Genomic DNA, 17,125 nt, shown 5'->3' on the forward strand with positions numbered 1-17,125 from the left:
CACTTTTTCCTGGCTCTAGCACTTGCTTAAAAGCTGTTAAATCTCCAACTTCTTCCAGCTCTGACGAAAGGCCATTGACCTGAAACGTTATCTCTCTCTCTCTCTCTCTCTCTACAGATGCTGCTGGACCTGCTGAGTGTTTTCCAGCATTTTCTGTTTTTTTTTATTTAGAGTTTATTTACATTGAATGGAAGATCAGACATTAGGGAGGTGAGACTGGCATTTCACCGAGAGGCCTTGCAGCTAACAGGAGGAGGAGCCTCATGGGCTGGATTTGAAGCCCAGTCCCAGAGCTGAAGCACAGAGTTGCACTGCATCAATTTCCACCACCAAACATCCCAACACCAAATTTATTTCTTCAGTGCCACCGGCAAATAAACCACACACGAATCCTGAATTATCTTTAACATTTACACTCCATCTTAGCAACATTTTGTGCACAACGTTCATGGGAGAGATTCTGAGATACGGTTTAAGACGAGCTGTCCCTGCGAGAGCAACAAAAGGGGATGTTTAGAAAAATAACCTCCCACCCCACCAGGGACCACTGTTTCCATCTCCCCCAGCTCCTGCTCTTCTTCCAGTTCTGCAGGAGAGGTACAGCTCGCTCCCCAACAAATCCTCAGCACTGACTACCCCACACTGGAGGAATGGGGTCCGTCTGTTAGTCAGATTGGCAATGGTTTGGGGGGTGGGGGAGATGGTTTCCCACCAGTCTTCCCCCCACCCCGGCATTCCCGACCCAAGATGGCAGGGGTGACCATCGCACGGCCCATCCAGCTAGCATCCCAGACGAGGGTAATTGCAACACCTTCCACTGCAGCACAAGTCAGAGTCTGGAACCTGTGGTCTCGCTGCCACTCCCGCACAGGAGGTTATTTCCCCCCCTCTCCTCAAGCCACGGACTCTTCCCGGGGGACGGTCCGATGGCTGCTGACGGCCCTCCGTGAGCGCCCCCCCACCTCGACCCCGCGCCAAGGTGGCCATTCGTCACGTGCTAGCCTAGAAGCATGGGTGAGCCGGGTTGTTCAACCTCAGGAGGGCTGCATCAGATCAGAGCCATTTTCTATAACGCGGCAAACGCTCGCACGCACTTCCCCACAGTAACCGCCAAACAGCGATCAGGCGCAGGGGGTGGGGGGGTAGATACCCTGGCTGATTTTTGACCTCCCAAGCCCCGGGGGCATCGACACCAACTACAGTGTCCCAAATGCTGCTTTGACACCCCCCCCCAGACCAAGAACCAAACCCGTAGCCTCCTACTCTGTGTCTCAGTACATCGACGGTTCCACCCACGGAGAGAGTTTGGAAAATCAGAGCTTCTGTAACGATAGATTAACAAATTAAAACTATTTAATAATGTATTATGTAAACACAATATACATATAAAAAAATCTTGATGTAAATAAAATGAGCTCAGGGCCTGTGCCAGCGATGTAGAGAAAGTGCTTTATTATGAAGCAGAGAATAAACACCCTTCCCTTATGGTTTCTTTGTCCCTTCCCTCCTGATGGTGCTCTCAGATCCAATGGGAGCCAGTAATCCCTCACTAACTCACCCTGTCTTCATTCCTGTGATGACAGGTTGTTGTGACTCAGTGGGTAACACTCTCGCCTCTCAGTCAGAAGGTTTGTGGGTTCAAGTCCCACTCCAGAGACTTGAGCACATAATCCAGGCCGACACTCCCAGTGCAGTACTGGGGGAGTGCTGCACCGTCAGAGAAGGCCGTCTTTCGGACGAGACGTTAAACCGAGGCCCCGTCTGCCCCTCTCAAGTGGGCAGAGAAAGATCCCGCGGCCAGTATTTCGAAGAAGAGCAAGGGAGTTCTCCCTGGTGTCGTAGCCAATATTTATCCCTCAATTAAAAAAATACATTATCTGGTCATTTTTCACATTGCTGTTTGTGGGATCTTGCTGTGCGCAAATTGACTGCCTACATTGCAACAGTGACAATACTTCATTGACTGTAATATGCTTTAAGATGCCATGAAAGGTGTTACATAAATGCAACTTCTTTCTTTAACAGCTCAGGGATCGAACTGGAGGCATTCCTGGTCTGTGTTGTTCCGCATCCCATTGGGAGGTCCCTGTACACAGGCAGGAACAGGGGGTTCATGACTCCACCCCTCACTGCCCTTCTTAGTGAAGATGTTTCCACTTGTGGGGGGGGGAATCCAAAACCAGGGGTCATAAATATAAAATAATCAATAATAAATCCAGTAGGGAATTCAGGAGAAACTTCTTTACCCAGAGAGTGGTGAGAATGTGGAGCTCACTACCGCAAGGAGTAGTTGAGGCGAATAGTGTAGATACATTTAAGGGGAAGCTCGATAAACACAAGAGGGAGAAAGGAATAGAAGGATATGCTGATAGGGTGAGATGGAGTAGGGAGGGAGGAGGCTCGTGTGGAGAATAAACACCAGCACAGACCAGTTGGGCCGAATGGCCTGTTCCTGTGCTGTAAGTTCTATGTAATGCAATTCTAGGTAACACCTTCCACTTGTTCAGTAGATGCTGAGCCATATTAGGAATCGAGTTTTCATTTAAATAAAAAAATAAAACAAGTTACATGGTAGCAGTGTCTGTCCGACTCCCGTCACAATTTCGCTTAAAACTGCCCAACCCCCATCCTGTAATAAGTGCGGAATGTAACATTTCCCTCAGAATGGGAATGCTACAGGAATAGTGCAGGAACAGGACAGCTGGATGACCAGCAGAGAGCACAAGAAGCAGCCAGAATACGCAGTCGAACTGGAGGATGATTTGACTTAACAGAAATGGCGATAGAGTTAAAATTTTAAAGAGGTGGCGTCTTTTTTGTTCGCACGCCATGAATGTGTGTGTCGTGGATTTAATTACTCCTCTTTGCTGCTATGTGCAGTTTCCAGAGGACTTTGTGTGACTGCAGGACAGGATCTTATCTGTGTAGTCTTCATACTGTTTCAGCATCTTGTGAAGATCGTGGTCTGCAGGGATCACCTAGGAGAGAGTATTAACAGTGAGAAAGGGGGACACTGCACAGCCCTGAAGACAGGAGGCACTCAAAACGTCCATTGTGCAACACCAACCATTACAGTCAGCTCCACTCCACCTTCATTACAACACCAACCATTACAGTCAGCTCCACTCCACCCTCATTACAACACCAACCATTACAGTCAGCTCCTCTCCACTCCCATTACAACACCAACCATTACAGTCAGCTCCTCTCCACCCTCATTACAACACCAACCATTACAGTCCGCTCCTCTCCACCCCCATTACAACACCAACCATTACAGTCAGCTCCACTCCACCCTCATTACAACACCAACCATTACAGTCAGCTCCACTCCATCCTCATTACAACACCAACCATTACAGTCAGCTCCTCTCCACTCCCATTACAACACCAACCATTACAGTCAGCTCCACTCCACCCTCATTACAACACCAACCATTACAGTCAGCTCCACTCCACCCTCATTACAACACCAACCATTACAGTCAGCTCCACTCCATCCTCATTACAACACCAACCATTACAGTCAGCTCCTCTCCACTCCCATTACAACACCAACCATTACAGTCAGCTCCACTCCACCCTCATTACAACACCAACCATTACAGTCAGCTCCTCTCCACCCCATTACAACACCAACCATTACAGTCAGCTCCTCTCCACCCTCATTACAACACCAACCATTACAGCCAATTCCCCTCTCATTACAACACCAGTCATTACAGCCAGCTCCACTTCACCCTTATTAGACCTTGTGAGTTAGTAATGCATTAAATAACTCACCAGCACTGGGGCAGGTACTTTGAAGGAAGTCTGTCTGATCAACCAGTCTTCATAAAGCTGATGGAGAGTTTCCAAATACTCCTGACAAAGGGAACACAGCAAGCAGTGAGAGTAATTCATTAAATGGAAGCAATTTTCCTGCCCTTCCTCTCCTGAAGGCGCTGGGTCCTTGCTGGGGCACAGCCCCGTGGGCATCAGGCGCCCTCTGGTACCTTGCCTCCTGAGTGGCCATTCTTCAAGTTTGTTGGTGAGCTATTCAACCACGAGGGGCATCACAACTAAGACTGCTCCTGTTCTCACCTGACGTAAACACACACAGTTTCCAGTGGGTGGGGTCGGGGGTTCAGATAGTGATCAGGAGCACGAACCCTGGCTGATTTCCCCCATCCTTAAGCTCAAGTTCCTCGAGGCCGTCCCCAGCACAGACACGGAGTGGAACCTGGGGGCCTCTCTGATCCCTATCACATTGATCCCAATATGCTCCAGCTAAACACTGGCGAACATCTGAACAACTGAAGCCATCGTCTTTGGTACAAACTCTGTAACCTCACTGCCGATTCCATCCTCCTCCTGAGCCAAAGTCTCAGGCTGAACCAGACTGTTTGCAATTTCAGTCTCCCATTCAACCCAGAGCTCAGTTTCCAATCCCAAAATCCATTCCATCAAAAAAAAATTCCGCCTCCGCTCCTGGCCTCAGACCATCTGCCACTGAAACCCTCATCCATGATTTTGCCATCTCCAGGCTCAACTATTCCAGTGGTCTCTTGGCCGACCTCCCACCTTTCACCCTCTATAAACTTGAGCTCATCCAAAACTCTACTGCCTGTAGCTTATCTCGCACCTAATTCCACATGCCCATCACCCCCGTGCTCACTGATCTACAATGGGACCTAGTCCCCCATCACCTCAAATTTAAAATTCTCATCCTTGTGTTTAAATCCCTCCATGGACTCGCCCCTATCTTTGTAACCTTTCCAGCACAAAAACCCCCACCCCTAAATTCTCTGTTCTTCTGGCCTCTTACGCACGACCTTGCCCCTCTTTCAACGTCCAACCATTGGCGGCCATGCCATCAGCCACTAAAACACTCGGCAGCTCCACCTCCCTCTCCTCCTTTTAGACCCTCCTTAAAATCCAATTCTTTGAACAAGTTTTTGGTCACCCCTCCTACTCTCCCCTTCTTTGGATAGGGGTCTGGTCTTTCCTCAGGTCTCTACGAAGACCCTTCAAACGTTTTTCTACATTAAAGGCACTGAATAAATAGATGTTGTTGTTGGGTGGGGATGATTGACGATCGATGATGAATAACCTTTTAGAATCGATTGTTAATTCTATCCCGGATGATCACTTGGACAAGTGTGGATCGATTAGGGAAAGCCAGCACGGATTTGTTAAAGGCAAATCGTGTTTAACTAACTTCTTAGAGTTTTTTTGATGAGGTAACAGAGGGGGTAGATGATGGTAATGCAGTTGATGTGGAGTATATGGACTTTCAAAAGGCGTTTGCCGCATAATAGGCTTGTCATCAAGATTGAAGCCCATGGAATAAAAGGGGCAGTAGCAGCATGGATACAGAATTGGCTAAGTGACAGGAAACAGAGAGTAGTGGTGAACGGTTGCTTTTCGGACTGGAGGGAGGTGTACAGTGGTGTTCCTCAGGGGTTGGTGCTGGGACCACTGCTTTTCTTGATATATATTAATGACTTGGACTTGGGTGTACAGGGTACAATTTTCAAATTTGCAGATGACACAAAACTTGGTAGTGTAGTGAACAGTGAGGAGGATAGTGATAGACTTCAAGAGGATATAGACAGGCTGGTGGCATGGGCGGACACATGGCAGATGAAATTTAACGCAGAAAAATGTGAGGTTATACATTTCGGTAGGAAGAACGAGGAAAGGCAATATAAACTAGAGGGAACAACTCTAAAAGGGGTACAAGAACAGAGAGATCTGGGGGTATATGTGCACAAATCGTTGAAGGTGGCAGGGTGGATTGAGAAAGCAGTCAAAATAGCATACGTGATCCTGGGCTTTATAAAGAGGCATAGAGTACAAAAGCAAGGATGTCATGATGAACCATCATAAAACACTGGTTCGGCCACAATTGGAGTATTATGTCCCGTTCCGGTGCACCGCACTTTAGGAAAGATAAGAAGGCCTTAGAGAGAATGCAGAAGAGATTTACTAGAATGTTTCCAGGGATGAGGGACTTTAGTTACGTGGATAGACTGGAGAAGCTGGGGTTGTTCTCCTTGGAACAGAGAAGGTTGAGAGGAGATTTGATAGAGGTATTCAAAATCATGAAGAGTCTAGACAGAGTAGATAGAGAGAAACTGTTCCCATAGGTAGAAGGGTCAAGAACCAAAGGACATAGATTTAAAGTGATTGGCAAAAGAACCAAAGGTGACATGAGGATAAACATTTTTACACAGTGAGTGGTTATGATCTGGAATGCACTGCCTGAGGGGGTAGTGGAGGCAGATTCAATCATGGCCTTCAAAAGGGAACTGGATAAATACTTGAAAAGGAAACATTTTGCAGGGCTACGGGGCTAGAGTCTGGGAGTGGCACCAGCTGGATTGCTCTTGCATAGAGCCGGCACGGACTCGATGGGCCTCCTTCCATGCTGCAAACCTTGCTATGATGCCATAATGATAATGATCCCTCATCATAGACTCCCCAGCCAGAGGAGATAGCCTTTTCCTGTTTACCCCATCCAAACCCTTCAGAACTTTCCTTCTTACCAAGGGAATGACTTTCTCTTCCTTCCGACACCTGGTCTTCAGTCTCTGGTAACAGGTCTCTGGAGTGGTCTGCAGGTACACTGAGAAGGAAGGAGATTGAGGAGTTGACATTTGTTAGGATCCTTGTAAAATACAAGAGAGGCCTTCTTTTTATCCCCTGCCAATTTCTTATCTCCTTTCACCACCCCCGCACCCCCCCCCCCACATCCTGAATTTCCGCCTCTCGCTGGTGTACAGTTTTAGCGCGCACTGGGGAATGCTCGCTGCCTTGGCTCAACGCGTGGCTGCTCTTCACATGTTGGGCCTAGACAGCGAGTGTCATTCGACTATAGAAGGCATCACAGTTGAACTTGAGCAATATAAACTAAATGGTACCATTTTAAAGGGAGTGCAAGAATAGAGACACCTGGGGGTGTACAAGTCTTTGAAGGTGGCAGGACAACTTGAGAAGGATGTTAAAAAGGCATATGGGATCCTAGTTTTTTTTTAAAAAAACAGAGGCATAAAGTACAAAAGCAAGGAAGTGATGCTAAACCTTTATAATACTGGTTAGGAACCAGCTGAAGTATTGTGTTCAATTCTGGGCACCACACTTTAGGAAGGATGTCAAGGCCTTAGAGAGGGTGCAGAGGAGATTTACTAGAATGGTACCAGGGATGAGGGACTTCAGTTATGTGGAGAGACTGGAGAAGCTGGGGTTGTTCTTCTTAGAGCAGAGAAGGTTAAGGGGAGATTTGATAGAGGTGTTCAAAATCAGAATAAATAAGGAAAAACTGTTTTCAGTGGCAGGAGGGTCGGTAACCAGAGGACACAGATTTAAGGTGATCGGCAAAAGAACCAGAGGCGACATGAGGAAAAAAAAAATGTATGCAGTGAGTTGTTATGATCTGGAACGCGCTGCCTGAAAGGGCGGTGGAAGCAGATTCAACAGTAACTTTCAAAAGGGAATTGGATAAATACTTGAAGGAGAAAAAATTGCAGGGCTATGGGGGAAAGAGCAGGGGAGTGGGACTAATTGGATAGCTCTTTCAAAGAACCAGCACAATGGGCTGAATGGCCTCCTTCTGTGCAGTATCATTCTATGATTCTATCGACACATGCACATTTTCCAGCAGTTGTGTTAGAGTGGGGGGGGGGGGGGGGATCATTGAAATAGAAACCAGAGGGTGGCAACTCCGAAATTACCCCTCCCTAACCCAGGGTACCAAGACCAATTGTAGACCCCCTACCTCTGGCCTGGCTGAGATCAGCTAACACAGTACAGACCGGGGGTCTCTAGCAATTGAGTGTGTGTGTTCCAACGCTCAGTTCCAAATGATGTCCTTTTAATATGGTAGAATCTTACACTGCAGAAGGCGGCCATTCGGCCCATCGTGCCTGTGCCAGCTCTTTGAAAGAGCTATCCAATTAGTCCCACTCCCCTGCTCTTTCCCCATAGCCCTGCAAATGTTTCCCCTTCAAGTATTTATCTAATTCCCTTTTGGAAGTTATTATTGAATCTGCTTCCACTGCCCTTTCAGGCAGCGCGTTCCAGATCATAACAACTCGCTGAGTAAAAAAAAATCCTCATCTCCCCCTCTGGTTCTTTTGCCAATTATCTTCAATCTGTGTCCTCTGGTTACTGACCCTCCTGCCAGTGGAAATAGTTGCGCCCGATCAAAACCCCCCCACAATTCTGAAAACCTCCATCAAATCTTCCTCCCAACCTTCTCTGCTCGAAGGAGAACAATCCCCACTTCTCTAGTCTCTCCACATTGTTCAACATTTGGTTTGCAACTTAACTTTTGAGTCTCTCTCTCTCCCCATACAGTACCCAAGATAGATTATGAAAATAGGGGACATAATGTGTAAAATTATAAATACAGGGGTCACAAAATAAAGTGTTCATGAATATAGGGGACACAATATAATGTATACATTATAGATATAGGGAATGTAATATATGGTGTACAATATAGGTATAGGGAGTGTAATATATGGTGTACAATATAGGTATAGGGAGTGTAATATATGGTGTACAATATAGATACAGGGAGTGTAATATATGGTGTACAATATAAATATAGGGAGTGTAATATATGGTGTACAACATAGATATTGGGGACATAATATATGGTGCACAATATCGATACAGGGGACGTAATATACGGTGCACAATATCGATACAGGGGACGTAATATACAGTGTACAATATAGCTACAGGGGATGTAATATATGGTGCACAATATAGATACAGGGAGTGTAATATATGGTGTACAATATAGATACAGGGAGTGTAATATATGGAGTACAATATAGATACAGGGAGTGTAATATATGGAGTACAATATAGATACAGGGAGTGTAATATATGGTGTACAATATAGATACAGGGAGTGTAATATATGGTGTACAATATAGATACAGGGAGTGTAATATATGGTGTACAATATAGCTACAGGGGATGTAATATATGGTGCACAATATAGATACAGGGAGTGTAATATATGGTGTACAATATAGATACAGGCAGTGTAATATATGGTGTACAATATAGATACAGGGAGTGTAATATATGGTGTACAATATAAATATAGGGAGTGTAATATATGGTGTACAACATAGATATTGGGGACATAATATATGGTGCACAACAGATACTGGGGACATAATATATGGTGCACAATATCGATACAGGGGACGTAATATACGGTGCACAATATCGATACAGGGGACGTAATATACAGTGTACAATATAGCTACAGGGGATGTAATATATGGTGCACAATATAGATACAGGGAATGTAATATATGGTGTACAATATAGATACAGGCAGTGTAATATATGGTGTACAATATAGATACAGGGAGTGTAATATATGGAGTACAATATAGATACAGGGAGTGTAATATATGGTGTACAATATAGATACAGGGAGTGTAATATATGGTGTACAATATAGCTACAGGGGATGTAATATATGGTGCACAATATAGATACAGGGAGTGTAATATATGGTGTACAATATAGATACAGGCAGTGTAATATATGGTGTACAATATAGATACAGGGAGTGTAATATATGGTGTACAATATAGATACAGGGAGTGTAATATATGGTGTACAATATAGATACAGGGAGTTTTTTTTTATTCGTTCACGGGATGTGGGCGTCGCTGGCAAGGCCGGCATTTATTGCCCATCCCTAATTGCCCTTGAGAAGGTGGTGGTGAGCCGCCTTCTTGAACCGCTGCAGTCCGTGTGGTGACGGTTCTCCCACAGTGCTGTTAGGAAGGGAGTTCCAGGATTTTGACCCAGCGACAATGAAGGAACGGCGATATATTTCCAAGTCGGGATGGTGTGTGACTTGGAGGGGAACGTGCAGGTGGTGTTGTTCCCATGTGCCTGCTGCCCTTGTCCTTCTAGGTGGTAGAGGTCGCGGGTTTGGGAGGTGCTGTCGAAGAAGCCTTGGCGAGTTGCTGCAGTGCATCCTGTGGATGGTGCACACTGCAGCCACAGTGCGCCGGTGGTGAAGGGAGTGAATGTTTAGGGTGGTGGATGGGGTGCCAATCAAGCGGGCTGCTTTATCTTGGATGGTGTTGAGCTTCTTGAGTGTTGTTGGAGCTGCACTCATCCAGGCAAGTGGAGAGTATTCCATCACACTCCTGACTTGTGCCTTGTAGATGGTGGAAAGGCTTTGGGGAGTCAGGAGGGGAGTCACTCGCCGCAGAATACCCAGCCTCTGACCTGCTCTCGTAGCCACAGTATTTATATGGCTGGTCCAGTTAAGTTTCTGGTCAATGGTGACCCCCAGGATGTTGATGGTGGGGGATTCGGCGATGGTAATGCCGTTGAATGTCAAGGGGAGGTGGTTAGACTCTCTCTTGTTGGAGATGGTCATTGCCTGGCACTTATCTGGTGCGAATGTTACTTGCCACTTATGAGCCCAAGCCTGGATGTTGTCCAGGTCTTGCTGCATGCGGGCTCGGACTGCTTCATTATCTGAGGGGTTGCGAATGGAACTGAACACTGTGCAGTCATCAGCGAACATCCCTATTTCTGACCTTATGATGGAGGGAAGGTCATTGATGAAGCAGCTGAAGATGGTTGGGCCTAGGACACTGCCCTGAGGAACTCCTGCAGCAATGCCCTGGGGCTGAGATGATTGGCCTCCAACAACCACTACCATCTTCCTTTGTGCTAGGTATGACTCCAGCCACTGGAGAGTTTTCCCCCTGATTCCCATTGACTTCAATTTTACTAGGGCTCCTTGGTGCCACACTCGGTCAAATGCTGCCTTGATGTCAAGGGCAGTCACTCTCACCTCACCTCTGGAATTCAGCTCTTTTGTCCATGTTTGGACCAAGGCTGTAATGAGGTCTGGAGCCGAGTGTAATATATGGTGTACAATATAGATACAGGGAGTGTAATATATGGTGTACAATATAGATACAGGGAGTGTAATATATGGTGCACAATATAGATACAGGGAGTGTAATATATGGTGTACAATGTAGATACAGGGAACGTAATATATAGTGTACAACAGATACTGGGGACATAATATATGGTGCACAATATCGATACAGGGGATGTAATATACAGTGTACAATATAGCTACAGGGGATGTAATATATGGTGCACAATATAGCTACAGGGGATGTAATATATGGTGCACAATATAGATACAGGGAGTGTAATATATGGTGTACAATATAGATACAGGGAGTGTAATATATGGTGTACAATATAGATACAGGGAGTGTAATATATGGTGTACAATATAGATACAGGGAGTGTAATATATGGTGTACAATATAGATACAGGGAGTGTAATATATGGTGTACAATATAGATACAGGGAGTGTAATATATGGTGTACAATATAGATACAGGGAGTGTAATATATGGTGTACAATATAGATACAGGGAGTGTAATATATGGTGTACAATATAGATACAGGGAGTGTAATATATGGTGTACAATATAGATACAGGGAGTGTAATATATGGTGTACAATATAGATACAGGGAGTGTAATATATGGTGTACAATATAGATACAGGGAGTGTAATATATGGTGTACAATATAGATACAGGGAGTGTAATATATGGTGTACAATATAAATAGCAACACTTATATTCCTTGCCACCTGTCAGACCAAGTCTGGATGTCATCCAAGTCCTGCTGTAGGCTGGCATGGGCTGCTTCATTATCGGAGGAGCTATGAATGGAGCTGAACACTGTGGAATCATCAGAGACCAGCCCCACCCTTGACTTTATATTGGAGGGAAGGTCATTGATGGTTGGGCCAAGGACACTTCCCTGAGGAACTCCTGCAGCGATGTCCGGGGGCTGTGATGATTGGCTTCCAACAATCACTACCATCTTCCTTTGCGTCAGGTCTAGACTCCAGCTATTTGGCGGGGGGGGGGTTCGCCCTCTGACATATCAGCACGGTGAGGGCTCCTCGATGCCACACCCGGTCGAAGGCTGCCTTCATAGTGGGCAGCGACTCCTGTCTATATTGTAAACATAGAAATGCCATGTATCTTATAACTCTAAATAGCAGGTCCCAATAGCGTGTCTAAGGGGATACAGCTCATTGTGTATTTATAATGTACACAGACACTAAATGGTGCTTTGATTGTACTGAAGGGAACAGGCCCCACCCCCACCCCCACCCCCTCCCCCGGCCCCTCCCCCGGCCCCTCCCCCGGCCCCTCAATCCCAAGCTTCACCCCATTCGTCACTGGCTCTTACCAATCAAATCAATTGGAATGTTGTTGTTCTTCACGATCCAATCAAACCACTCGGACAGCACGGCATAGTCCACGGCCGGCATTATGGAGCTGAGTAAAGATAAGACCAGTTATTCCTCGTTCCTCTGGTGGGGGGAGTCCAGAACAAAAGGAGGGCACAATCTTAAAATTAGAGGCAGGACGTTCAGGAGTGAAATCAGGAAGTACTTTTCCACACAAAGTGGGGTGGAAATCTGGAACTAACTCTCTCCCAAAAGCCTGTTGATGCTGGGGGTCAATTGGAGCTTTCAAGACTGAGGTCGATAGATTTTTGTTGGGTGAGGGTATCGAGGGATATGGAGCAAAGGTGGGTAAATGGGGTTGAGATACAGGTCAGCCGTGATCTAATTGAATGGCGGAACAGGCTCGAGGGACTAAATAGCCTACTCCTGTCGCCATGTTAGATATCACTATTACCACTCCCTGCAGTGAGCCTTTGGCTTAGTGACGGCATTCCCGCCTCGGAGTCAGAAGGTTCGATACCCGCTCCAGACGGTCCCAGCGAGTGGAGACCGGAGCTCCGGCTCTGGGTTGACATCCAGCGGGATACTCAAGTCCGGTGGGAGTGAGTGTCCCCCTCCCCCTCCCCCCCCATCATACGGGTCATGGGACCCCATAAAACCCTCCCGCCGTATAGGACTAACCCCCACCCCCATCAGCTGGTATAAAGATGGTTACGGCCGTAGAAGGAGCCTTCACATCACGGCCTGTCAGACTGTTAACCAGCCTGTGAATCCTCACACTGTTCAGCAAGGGAAGAGTGCAAAGATACAAAAATAACGAGAACGCCACCCTGTCAGACTGTTAATCAGCTTGTAAATCCTTTGCCTACTTCACAATGTTCAGCAAGGGAAGAGCGTGAAGATACGAAAACAACGACAACGAGGGGTCCCAGTCTCAGGATACGGGGTCGGACATTTAGAACCGAGATGAGGAGAAATTTCTTCATTCAGAGGGTGGTGAACCTGTGGAATTCTCTACCACAGAAGGCAGTGGAGGCCAATCACTGAATATATTTAAGAAGGAGACAGATATATTTCTAGACACAAAAGGCATCAAGGGGTATGGGGAGAGAGCAGGAATATGGTATTGAGATAGAGGATCAACATGATCATATTGAATGGCAGAGCAGGTTCGAAGGGCCGAATGGCCTACTCCTGCTCCTATTTTCTATGCCACCCTGTCGGACTGTTAATCAGCCTGCGAATCCTCCCACTACTTCACCCTGTTCAGCAAGGGAAGAGCGTGAAGATAGGAAAATAACCAGCCTCTCCCTGCTTCTTCGCCGTGTTGAAACCAACTATCTCCAACTCTACCTCATTCTTTCAGACCCATGGATCCCCTCACCTCCAATTTACAGCCTTTTAAAGGCCAAGCTCAGTGCCAGCTCATGACTACTTCTCAGTCTTTAACATCCTGGAATCGCAGAATGTTCCAGCAGATAGATATACAGGCCATTCGGCCCATTGAATCTGTGCTGGTGTTTTCCTCCACATGAGCCCACCAGTCTAGTTCTACTCTCCTGCTCTCTCCCAACATCCTGTAATATTTCTCTTTTTCAAGCAACTAATTCCCTTTGAAAATTTATGGACATTCTAAACCTCTCTCCTGGGATTTGAACCCTTCAGAACAATGAATAATTTGCCTGGATTAACTCTGTTGACACCGAGCCACATAAGGGGAGGTGTCCAAAAGGTTGGTCGAAGAGGTAGGTTTTAAGAAGCATCTTAAAAGAAACTAGAAGAGAGAGGTGGAAGGGTTTAGGGAGGGAATTCCAGAGCTTAGGGCCTAGGCAGTTGAGGTACCGAGCGAAGGGAGTGGGGGACGCGCAAAAGGCCCGAATTGGAGGAACGCAGAGATCTCGGAGGATTGTAGGAGATTACAGAGATAGGGAGGGGCGAAGCTATGGAGGAATCTGAACAGAAAGATTAGAAACCTTCCCATTTAGCTCATTCCCCGTTCAATTTCACTTGGCTTTCCTAACCACAGGGCAAAAAAAACAACATACACACAAGATGGCCTTGTCCACCTGCCCAGGAGCACCTACCTTTGGTAGTGATTCTCCACGAAGATGTACTTGGCGCTGTAAATGGACCTCTCGATCATTCGGATCGGCGCCGTCTTAGAATGACAAACGTTAAAGAACCACAAAAGAATTTACAGCACAGAAACAGGCCATTCGGCCCAACAGATCTATGTCGGTGTTTATGCTCCACACGGGCCTCCTCCCACCTCTCTTCATCTCACCCTATCAGCATATCCTTCTATTCCTTTCTCCCTCATGTGTTTATCGAGCTTCCCCTTAAATGCATCTACACTATTCGCCTTAACTGCTCCTTGTGGTATCGAGTTCCACATTCTCACCACTCTCTGGGTAAAGAAATTTCTCCTGAATTCCCTATTGGATTTATTAGTGACTCTCTTATATTTATGACCCCTCGTTTCGGACTCCCCCCACATGTGGAAACAGCTTCTCTACGTCTACCCTATTGAACCCCTTCATAATTTTAAAGACCTCTATCAGGTCACCCCTCCTCCTTCTCTTTTCTAGAGAAAAGAGCCCCAGCCTGTTCAGCCATTCCCGATCGTTATAACCTCTCAGTTCGGGTATCAAAATCTTTTTTTTGCACCTTCTCCAGTGCCTCTACATCCTTTTTGTAATTATGGAGACCAGAACTGTGCAGAGTGCTCCAAGTGTGGTCTCACCAAGGTTCTATACAAGTTTAAATGTTGAGTAAATTCTTAGTACAGAAGCTGCAGGTGAAAATAACTTTTTAAATAAAATGGCATACTTTCAGCATCCTGTACATACCTGGGGCAGAGTGTGCTGCTGCAACATAGTGAGTTGTACGTAGCTCTGTAACGTAATCGCCCACCGCGAGCAATCTTCATACATCAGACCCTGCCGACAAAATTATTTAGGCATGCATAAATCTTGAAAGCTAAGCCTCCCCGGGGGGGGGGGGGGGGGGGGGGGGGGGTTGGGGAGAAAGAGAAAAGTTGACCAGGGCTCCCGACTGGCATCTGGTACCCCCTGCTGGAAAATGGGGTCAGAGGAAAGGGTGGGCTCGTCTGCCACCCACAGTCGAATAGCCTTTCGCCACTCACTCACTAGGCTCAAGCAGGACGATTGGTCACTTGGGTGTGCCAATAGAACTGTCCCCAGAAAGTCAGTGTCATTGGTGGGGGACAAGGGGTCAAAATTAGGAATCGGGGGCGATTTCCTACAGCATAGATCATGTCGTGATGATGTTACCGGACTAATAAATCCAGAGAACGCGAGTTCAAATCCCACAACGGCAATTTGAGAATTGGAATTCAGTTTTTTTTTAAAAAACTAGTATTGGTAAAAGTGGATTTTCGTAAAAACCCCAACTGGTTCACTAATGTCCTTTAGGGAAGGAAACCTGCCGTCCTTACCCGGTCTGGGCCTATGTGTGACTCCAGTCCCACACCAATGTGATTGACTCTTGACTGCCCTCTGAAGTGGCCTAGCAAACCACTCAGTTGCATCATTTCAAGAAAAAGGCCCACCACCGCCTTCTCAGGGCAACTAGGGGTGGGCAATAAATGCCAGCCTTGCCAGCGACGCCCACATCCAGAGAATGAATTAAAAACACTCAACATTCTTGCAGAGAGCTGGCGTGGACTCGATGGGCTGAATGGCCTCCTTCTATGATTCTGTGAGGAACATTGGTTCTTTTGCCAGTTAACTTAAATCTGTGTCCTCTGGTTACCGACCCTCCTGCCACTGGAAACAGTTTCTCTTTATTTACTCTATCAAAACCCTTCGTAATTTTGAACACCTCTATCAAATCTCCCCTTAACCTTCTCTGCTCCAAGGAGAACAATCCCAGCTTCTCCGGTCTCTCCACTCCATTCTATTTATATAGAATCATCTCCAGGCACTTCACCATCAATAAATTACTTTTTGAAGTGCAGTAACTGCTGTCATGTAGGGAAAGTTGATAACCTTCATTACTGAGGTGATTAAAACTGAAGTCAGCCTCTTCAGCCCCTTCAAACACAAGTTCAGCACTAGCCGTAGCAGCATCAATCTCCCCAGCTGTTCCCTCAGGCCAAGCCTAAAGTTTTGGGATCGCTGTGTACTGCTGAACCCCAGATCCCACCCAACACCATGACCGTTTCCTATTACCCCTGTGCTTTGGCCCACTTCTGCCCGACCTTCTTCCCCTGTCTGCTGCCAATGCCCTTTGCCACACCATTATTATCATGAGACTCGATTGCTCTACTTGCTGGACTCTGCCCCCGTACACTGCAACTCCTCCTAAACGTTACAGCCCGTGTCCTCACCCACACCCTCCCCCCACCCCCATTTAGACACGCTCAGCTACCAACCTAGTGCCAAAGTGATTTTTTTTCAAATTCATTCTTGGAATGTGGCCGTCATTGGCAAGGCTGGAATTTATTGCCCATCCCTAGTTACCCTTGAGAAGGTGGTGGTGGTGAGCTGCCTTCTTGAACCACTGCAGTCAATGTGGTGAAGGTGCTCCCACAGTGCTGTTAGGAAGGGAGTTCCAGGATTTTGACCCTGCGACAGTGAAGGAACGGCCGATAAACGTTGAGTGGAATGGGCCTATTCTCTCTGGAGTTTAGAAGAATTAGAGGTGATCTCATTAAAATATACAGATTCTGAGAGTGCTTGACAGGGTAGAGGCCGAGAGGTTGTTTCCCCTGGCTGGAGAGTCTAGGACCAGGGCATAGTCGCAGGATAAGGGGTTCGGCCATTTAAGACTGAGAAGAGGAGGAATTTCTTCACTCAGAGTGTTGCGAATCTTTGGACTTCTCTACC

The 17,125-nt window shown here is 46.6% G+C and overlaps 1 protein-coding gene across 2 annotated transcripts in view; it reads right to left on the reverse strand.

Moving 5' to 3' along the window:
• Positions 1 to 1,335: 1,335 nt before the first annotated feature.
• The window catches only part of tk2 (thymidine kinase 2), a 29,067-nt gene continuing 13,277 nt past the window's right edge, over positions 1,336 to 17,125 (reverse strand). The window contains exons 5-10 of one of the 2 annotated variants that reach the window (XM_067998171.1): positions 15,125 to 15,214; positions 14,360 to 14,433; positions 12,275 to 12,363; positions 6,531 to 6,610; positions 3,784 to 3,864; positions 1,336 to 2,978 (exon numbers count right to left, since the gene is read on the reverse strand). In XM_067998171.1, coding sequence (XP_067854272.1) covers positions 2,871 to 2,978; positions 3,784 to 3,864; positions 6,531 to 6,610; positions 12,275 to 12,363; positions 14,360 to 14,433; positions 15,125 to 15,214 — 522 coding nt within the window. In that variant the 3' untranslated portion in view covers positions 1,336 to 2,870. The remainder of the gene's footprint in view (positions 2,979 to 3,783; positions 3,865 to 6,530; positions 6,611 to 12,274; positions 12,364 to 14,359; positions 14,434 to 15,124; positions 15,215 to 17,125) is intronic. The other variant, XM_067998172.1, reaches the window with a different exon arrangement.

Source organism: Heptranchias perlo, chromosome 16 (genome assembly GCF_035084215.1).
Source record: "Heptranchias perlo isolate sHepPer1 chromosome 16, sHepPer1.hap1, whole genome shotgun sequence".
Lineage (NCBI taxonomy): Eukaryota > Metazoa > Chordata > Chondrichthyes > Hexanchiformes > Hexanchidae > Heptranchias > Heptranchias perlo.